The 9,029-nt window shown below is 36.9% G+C and overlaps 1 protein-coding gene across 1 annotated transcript in view; it reads left to right on the top strand.

Moving 5' to 3' along the window:
- Positions 1-8,658, top strand: part of HDAC2 (histone deacetylase 2) — a 34,251-nt gene extending 25,593 nt beyond the window's left edge. Inside the window, exons 7-14 of the mRNA XM_072408779.1 lie at positions 586-678; positions 918-1,026; positions 1,807-1,947; positions 2,360-2,468; positions 3,840-3,970; positions 5,370-5,525; positions 8,006-8,063; positions 8,356-8,658. Coding sequence (XP_072264880.1) covers positions 586-678; positions 918-1,026; positions 1,807-1,947; positions 2,360-2,468; positions 3,840-3,970; positions 5,370-5,525; positions 8,006-8,063; positions 8,356-8,386 — 828 coding nt within the window. The 3' untranslated portion in view covers positions 8,387-8,658. The remainder of the gene's footprint in view (positions 1-585; positions 679-917; positions 1,027-1,806; positions 1,948-2,359; positions 2,469-3,839; positions 3,971-5,369; positions 5,526-8,005; positions 8,064-8,355) is intronic.
- The last annotated feature ends 371 nt before the right edge of the window (positions 8,659-9,029 follow it).

Raw genomic sequence — 9,029 nt, 5'->3', positions numbered from 1 at the left:
AGAGCCAATCCAGGCTCTCCACTGGAGAGCCAATCCAGGCCCACGTCCTGCTTTTCAGCTTACACGAGTCCTGCTGTAAAGCAACGCGAGCCTGCCCAGGAGGACTCGTGAAAGCTGAAAAGCAGGAAGACAGAAGGAGGCACAGGAGGACTCGCAGGGACGCCAGACCAGAGAGGGGACTCGCGGGGACACCGGACGCTGCAGGTAAGTACTGGTACCCGGCGTACAAGACGACCCCTGACTTTGTCATAGATTTTTCGGGGTTAAAAAGTCGTCTTGTACGCCGGAAAATACGGTAATTAAACCACGCCCTAGTCAGAAGCAAACGTTTATCTCCTAAGCTTAAACTTAAGTAAAATATAGGTCTGACTCCCTAAATCTGAAAATTGTAGAACAAGACAAAATACACTGTAATGATCCTATTTCTATAATGTATTTTTTAAATAAAGTCATCGATGTTTATAGCTCAGGCACCCAGAACTGTAACACTGGCTTGGGAAAGAGTCCACAGTCCTGTGTTAATTTTTCCTTTATCTTATGTGTCTTTAAGGTTTTTTTAAAATAATGTTTTTTTTATTTTTCCAGGATATTGGTGCAGGAAAAGGCAAGTATTATGCGGTCAATTTCCCAATGAGGGATGGAATTGATGATGAATCATATGGACAAATATTTAAGCCAGTAAGTATAATGCATCATTTAAATTCCCAGTGTGGACAAAAATGTAATATATATGGTATATGCAAAGTTATCTTTATATACATTTTATGTATGTGGGTGAGCTTTCTGAAAAAACAAATAATCTTGCCTGCAGCAGGATTTAAACGTTTACTTTCCTTTTTATTACCCGGTATTTATGCTCGTTATCTTCAATCAATAAGGACTGCTTTGATTTTATATCATATTGTTTTCCCACACAGATCATTTCCAAAGTAATGGAGATGTACCAGCCTAGTGCGGTGGTTTTACAGTGTGGTGCCGATTCGTTGTCTGGAGATCGCCTGGGGTGTTTCAATTTAACGGTAAAAGGTAACTGTAATATCCCATTTCCTTTTGTTACATCCTTTCTTCATTGTAAAACAAAAAAAGAAAATACTCTTGTAGTGAGCAAGCAGTTTAGTTACCTTGCCCATACATGGCGATCATGTTACAATACCTGGACCTGACTTTTGGCTTCTTGACCAGAGCGCTGTTGCAGGAGAGCAGGTGACATGCTTTCCTATACCTGGAAATGCTCGCTGACTGTAGTGAAGCCTAGGTAATATATGTAAGTATATGTAAACCCAATCCCTAAAATATCATGTAAGCTTTAGAATGTTAATGTACAGTGACTGTAAAATTTTCAGTATTTGTAAATCTGCAGCTTTTATTAAAATACCCGGTGATCCCTACACCAAGGTTAAAGTGCACCAAACAGACTACGGACAATAAACTATTTACATATTTTTAACAGGCAGCATAAGAGCTGTAAACCATATCATTGTGACTTTTCACTGCTCTTTATATGTGAAATTATTCATTCACAATGAACACATTTGGCTTTTAACAGCTTAGAAAAACCTGCTGGTTGTTTACACTGGTGTGCTAATGACATTTTCAGTTGTTTCCAATGCCAGTTGGCACCAACATAATGGCTCATTCTCATACATTGAATATATTTATAGTAATTTGTTTCCAAGTCTCCCAGTTTGTCACTTGAAATATATAAAGTCAGTGCAGTTTCTTAAGAGGCTATATACTGTATTGTCATTTTATATCCCACATCCCTGCTTTGAATTTACTCTTTTGTGTGTGTCATTTTTTTTGCAGGTCATGCAAAGTGTGTTGAAGTTGTAAAAACTTTCAACTTGCCTTTGCTGATGCTCGGTGGTGGAGGATATACGATTCGCAATGTTGCTCGCTGCTGGACATATGAGACTGCTGTAGCACTGGATTGTGAAATTCCAAATGGTAAGTGTAGTAGACGTGAACTGTACATGGCTTTATTTATGCAAGCATTGAGTGAGGTAATTTTTTTTTTTTTGGTCAAATGTCTTTATATTGGAATTTTGTTTCAATATAGCAAAAACTAGTAATGGTAGAATGAGTTACAAAGACTATAGAGTTTTGGGGATGGGGGGGACCAGAGAGGATTTTAAATATTGCATGCATAAACATTAACTAGAGGATACAAACTATTAGACATACTAGAGAAATACATTATATTATGTTAAGTTTTGATTATATACAATTTTTTCTGTTTAAAATGCAACTTGGATTTAATATATTTCCTGTCTTCTACTATTTGCAGTTGACAAACATTATTTATGTTTTATTTGCTGATTTAATGTGTTTAATATTTCATGTATTTACTTTTTCTCAGAGCTACCATACAATGATTACTTTGAATATTTTGGGCCAGATTTCAAACTTCATATCAGTCCTTCTAACATGACCAATCAAAACACGCCTGAATACATGGAGAAAATAAAGTAAGTAGATTTAGTGCACATGTGTTATTTTGTGTTACCTTTCACTTTGCTTTTATTTTTGCTTTTAAACCTATTCATACTTTATGGTATTAGAAGAGATGTATCTGTGTCTATTGGTATTTAATGCAAATGGTTCTCCAACAATTTGATCCTAAAACGTTAGATACATTTAGTTGTATATTTATCCCAACTCCATCCAGAACATTTTAGGATAGATTTGAGAAGGGTTAGGTTTTAACTTGTATTTTTGTCAGTGTAATGTAATTTCCCTGTTTCCGCATTTGTAGGGCAGAAGATTATGGAAAATCTCCCCAACAGATACAAGCTTTCACCTAGTCAGGACTATTTCCCTGTAGGGAAAAATACTACAATAAAAAGCTGACCACTCTTCTCCAAAATGGTTTGGGCATTAAATGAAGAATTTATTGACTGATTTTCTGCTAAAAAAGTAGGAATAAGGTGCTCAGACTTTCAGCTATAGGGAAGAGACAGCCATTCAGTATAAGATGCATTATGTCCAGCATACTTTAGGACACCCTCACCTCTGCATGGGTTCCTATTTCAGTGTTGTTCTGCCCCCCCCCCCCCCCCCCCCCCCAAGTCATAGCTGAAGGAGGAGCAGCTATAAAGCAAACAACTGTTTTGTTCATTTCAACCTTGATGACATCCCCCCCCCCCCCCCCTCCTCCCCCCAATCCCTTCAGTCTCCAGCACTAATGTGTATTTTGCTTTTACCATTTTTCAGTCACCAATAACAAAACAAAAAAAAAACTGCATATGTGTGTTAGTCATCTCATTACTCTTCCCTATTTCCAGCTGTACATCACCATAGGGCTTATGCACCACAGTCAGTTTACAGGCATTAAAAACATTTGCCAGCAGATCTCTTCTTTCAAATGACCCCAGCTGTCAACAGATTTTTAGATTTTAAAAACTTTGAGCCCGCAAAACTCCGTGGAACTTCACTGGACACCACAACACAACTTTTATCAATGGGATAGGCTATGGTGTGTGTAGCGCAGTGTAATGATGGCTGCTTTACAGTTGAATGGACGTTTTGACAAGTCATTATTAGGAAGCTGATGGTGAAAAAGTGAGACAAAGTGACAGAGTAAGAGGAAGTATATGTCCCTGCACTCCACTTCAAGTGTACACTTATGGTTGTGCATATGTTAGAAAAAGTATTTATTAGCTTATTTAAAATCCTTATAGATATGTTACCCCTACATATTTATCTGTATTGTTCAGTGGAGGCTAATATTCAGACAACTTCCTTAATTTGATAAACCTGAATCATTTTAGTCTAATTTATTTTTATGGCATTGCACATGTTGCTGTTCTTGATCACACTTCTATTGTTTTGCTCCTTAGACAGCGCTTATTTGAAAATCTACGTATGCTGCCACATGCACCTGGTGTCCAGATGCAAGCCATACCAGAAGATGCCATTCAGGAGGACAGTGGAGACGAGGAAGGAGAAGATCCAGATAAGCGTATTTCTAGTGAGCAGTAATAATAATTATTACCAGTATGAATGTGTTATGTATGTGGGTTGTCAACTATTTTGTCACTTCAGCCAAGTAAAACAAGGATTTCTTCAGATAATGTTAGAAATTTGCAAAGCTAAGTGATAATGCAGAGGTTTAGGCTATGTTCAGACTGGCCATGAGATTGGGGTGCGCTTACTGCTTCCTCATCCCACTGAACAGCTGCGTCGGGAAAGACGCTACAAGTAGCTTCTCCCTTCAGCAACACATCTGATGGCTTACTGCTTCAAGTGCAAGTGAACAATTCAAAAATGAGAAAATAGATTATGGCAATTGTAAGTAAGTAAATGTAAAGTTTTTAGGAATTCTTAAAGCCAGTCTTTGGGCAAAAAACACCGGTCACAGCATATTACCTGTAGCTTCTAAAACCTGAAAAAAATTAATTTGTCTACAGTGTATACATGTGTGAATGGTGATATATAAGCACCCCAGGCTAGGAGAGCCTTCTATTCTAGACTCAGGTTGTAAATGACTTTTTTTTCCCAGCTGAGATTAGACCCATCATATTCCTATGCTTTTGAATGCTGGAGACTTAGCCACTGGGGTACTGGCATTAGACAGCCAAATGGCAGGGGTATGGCCTAATACAAGGGAGAAAACTTGGTTTAATTTTAATTTATGATGTTCTGAATAAAGATTGGGAAAATAATCCTCCTCGCATATTAATGACCAAACTGAAAAGCTCAAGTATGCAAAGTTGCCACAATGATAATGTATGCACTTTGGTGGACAAGACAGGGTTATTAGCCAAGTTGTAAGCAAGAATAGGTAAAAAATTGCCTTCAGGTGAGAAGATATCTATTCGGAAACTATGGACAGGGAGATAAGTTATTGTCTTAGGGTTAGTCATTGCTTCATGAAGATTTGTCATCTTCCAAAATTGACGACCAGTGCAGCAGTCATAGTGTTTTGATTGGTTCTTCTTTTATACGGTTTTCCTACAAGCTGGAGAATCTAAATGTTTGCTAAGTGCCTCCAGCTTCCTTGGGTGGTCAGGAATGGCCCAGTAATTGCAAGTGATATATAGAATATACTTATGGTTTTAGTTGTTAGGCATTTTATCCACCTATACTAACCCTAATGGTTTGTATGCTTGCACTCGGCAGTACTATAAACTTTTTTTTTTTTAAGCAAGATAGTTACCCCTTTAAGGGGCAGAAAAGCGTGTTTCCTTTTGATATAAATGTAGTCAGTTTGCCAGCTTCATTTAAAATAAGTTGACATAACAATGAAAAGATATATTGAATATTTTTGGGGGCTCCATTGACCTATTTGTGACTACACTAAAAATATATCTATTTGTTTTCTGAAGCATGACTGCTTTCTTTTGCATTCTAATAATTCTGCACTCTAGTACGAGCTTCTGACAAGCGGATAGCCTGTGAAGAAGAGTTCTCAGACTCCGAAGATGAAGGTGAAGGAGGAAGACGCAATGTTTCTGATCATAAAAAGGGAACAAAAAAAGCTAGACTTGAAGAAGATAAAAAAGAAAATGATGACAAAAAATCAGGTTTGTGCATCTGGTTCATATTTCAGTTTAACATACGTCTTTCACATCTGTGTGTATTTAGCTTTCATGTATCTATCACTTCTGCATCGAACATGGTTTATATTACTTGTCCTGCATATGTTTTAAACTAATTTTGCTCATTTGCAAGGTAAACACTTCTTTATCCCATTTTTTTTATCTGTAGGATAGAGCGTTGACTGTGGGATGTTTTTACTATTGGGTGTATTAAATGTAAATATGGAAAATAGGTGCTGTAGCAATAGCAAACAGGTAGATTTTAAAGCAACTTTTCTTAACCCTTTTCACATGGAGGGAACCCTTAAAAAAACTTCAATCTCCAAGAAACCCCTGCTATAATTATTATATTAATTCATTAGTGCATTAGTGTGGTGGTCAGTAGGAAGAATGCCTCTTACATTGCTGGCCGTTGGGAATAATGTCACCCTTACATGCCAAAAAGATTCACTGTTCTAGATGTTATTCTTTATAATTTGTCAGAAAAACTGCATTGTATGGAGGATGTGACTTGCTCACCTGGCTTCTGGGGCAGAGCTGCTTTGTGAAACCCCCTATAGGCAACATGTCTGCCAACCCAAGTAATTTTGTGTTTCCCATATACTTTAAAAAGTTGATAGTTTACATTATTCCTTCTTGGTCACTTTGTAGCCTCCTGCCCTTGTACTGTTTAACTATGCTGGGGGCATCTTCTATGACCAGTCTGAGATTATTTACCAATCTAAACCCTTACAATGATCTGTAACATTCTGACCAGCCTAGTGATTCCTTCAGAGCAATGCACAGCGGGGAAGGGGGGCACAGGTGATCTCTTGCTGGGATAACTTTAATGTTTCAAAGTTTGGCTAATTGTGTGGGTCTCTCTATGGAAAAGATAATCACCGTTTAATGAATATTTACTGCTTTTTTAGTTTTGGAGAAAAGGTTTGAGAGTTTGGTACAGCAGTACATGATAAAAATTTCCCAACTGCTTGTAATTTCATGAGAGATTTTTCTGTTTATGGACTGCCTAAATATGTATTCCCATTATGGGATACAATTACCGTACATAAAGAAAAGCATAAAAAGCTAGGCCTATAAATCTTTCATTTGTGAAAAAGCTGTGCTAATTTCTTAGTGCTAACCAAATAACCGTGCTAATTTCTTAGTGTTGTGTTACACATTTTTCACAAATTGAATATTTCTTTAAAATTTTACTATAGCAGCTTTTGATTGATTGTATACCATTTTTATATATGGCAAGTTAGCGTGATTATTTTTCCTTTATAAAAAATTCAGTTTAGCGAAAGTCATTTTTATGCAAGCACAATACTTTTTCTGCATTATAATTCTTTATTACAGCAGTGTTGGCCTTTATATAGTGATTAGATGATCTTCATGATAAAACTTTGGCATTACCAGCTGTTTCTGCTGCATTATGAATGAATATGCCACAACCCATTGGACCCAGGTTTGAGGACAGAATATTTTTAGTTCAGAGAATTTTATAATTTGATGAATTTGGAACTTCTTTATAACTATAGAATAAATATTAGAACAAAACATGTAGGTAAAGCTACGTACACACGTTAGAATTTTGTTGTTGGAAAGGATTTATCACAATCCTTTCCAATGACAAAAGACTGAAAGATGAATGAAGGAGCGCTGTACCTGTTTTGCTCTATGGAGAGGGGAGAGAACGCACAAGCAGCAACCCACTGCTCTCTCCCCTTCACATGCATTGTGGTCGTTCGTGGATCTGTCAAGAAGTATCCATGAAAGACGCCGGTCGGCCGCTGTACACACGTCATTCTCATCTGTTACTATCCATGAGACAAAAATTGGATGAGAATTTGTAGTCTTGGAAGGTTGGGAAGAGAAGGGTGCTTTTGTTGGGGAAAATTATTTTCATCTGCTTTTACATGGCCCAATATTTCATCAAGATCTGCTTATCCCCATCTTGACATCCTTCAGAAAATTAAAATCATTTAATGTTTCCATGTGCTGTTCTGGTTTAATACTTACTTTGTGTTCTCATTTTACACATTTGTTGGTTAGTAGTTGGGGTGCTTAGCCAGCTGGGTTTCCTCCAACAATGATTGCAGTAATCAGAACAGCACTGGACACCCCGTTAGTATGCAGACTGTGTACTTAATAATGATATGGAGTGGTCAGAGGAGTTGTAATTATTCAGATTAGCTAATTGCAGCTGCATTGTACCAGCTACAGTACCTGCACTAGAGTGAATCCTTAAATTATGTTAATAAAGATAATAGTCCGTAGTATATCCTGAAAACTATTCCTTGTATTTCATGCCATGCATTATCAGAAGTAAGGCAGCAGTCCCTTGTGAACCTTTTTGGTTTTAAAATATCATATATGAATAGTAATCTTTACCAAGTCATAGCTTTAATGTTTTAAGCTTTGCTTAATCTGTACACACATTAAATCATTAACAAAACCCCCATCGCCTTGTTTCTTCATAGATGTGAAAGAAGAAGATAAATCCAAGGACAATACTGTGGAGAAAATGGACACTAAAGGGTAACTTTTCTTGTTTATTTTTCTTAAAATTGTAAAGCAGTGTTTCTGAACTTTAGCCCTTGGCAAGTGCCAACATGACATGTTTTCCAACTCCCCCTAAAAAACCATGGGTGATCTAGTAAGTGTATAAGTTCTATGTTTCTAATCATATACCAGCCTTATTCTTCTTCCAGAAAGTTTGGAAAGCTTGCACTGTTGGTACCTACCAAGGGCTGGAGATGATAAACACTGCTCTGGAATCTTATAGAAATGTGTGATTTATATTTACCAGTTTTCCATTCACCTTCAACAGTGTGAAGTCAGATCAGCCAAGTAATCCCTGAGTGTTCAGGATGCTGTGTTCAGAAAGAGAAGTAGAGTCTGCCTCATCCCTTACTTTTTTCTTGACAAGAGACTTCTGATCTACCCCTGTAGCACTTGGCATGGACCGTATTTATTGTAAAACGGTATCGTTTTCCTGGCAGGTTGTATTGAGTTTTCTAATTACGGAGCAACATTTCTTATCTTTGCCTTGCTTTATGTAATAGTATTTAAGATGAATGTGTTATTATGTTTCATGTCTTAAACTGATCTATTAAATGCCTTTTTGCCTTTATTAGCTGTTTGTTATGATTTCAGAATAATCAAAAACACTTTTCAAATCGCCTATAATTATGACAACTTTACTATGTTCACAGTTATTTACACTGATCAAACAAAAGTCTGTTAAATGCTGTGTAGATTTTATTATATAAGAATGCTAAGTAGTGTGTATATACAGAATTCAAGGCACCTGCTTTACAACCTGGACACCCATGTTGGCCTGGACAAGTGCTTATCTTATAATTTAATCAGTTCATGTCCTGTCTCGTCCTCATGATTCTTCTCTTTTGTTTGCATCTAACTAATCAACCAACACATCAGAGGTAAGTGTACTTTTATCATCATAAATTCACGTGTTCTTAGTTGTAAGCTGTAAATAATGTT

The sequence above is a fragment of the Pyxicephalus adspersus genome, chromosome 4 (genome assembly GCF_032062135.1).
Source record: "Pyxicephalus adspersus chromosome 4, UCB_Pads_2.0, whole genome shotgun sequence".
Classification (NCBI taxonomy): Eukaryota; Metazoa; Chordata; class Amphibia; order Anura; family Pyxicephalidae; genus Pyxicephalus; species Pyxicephalus adspersus.
The sequence above is the reverse complement of the archived record's forward strand: the minus strand, read 5'-3'. Positions and strand labels throughout refer to the sequence as shown.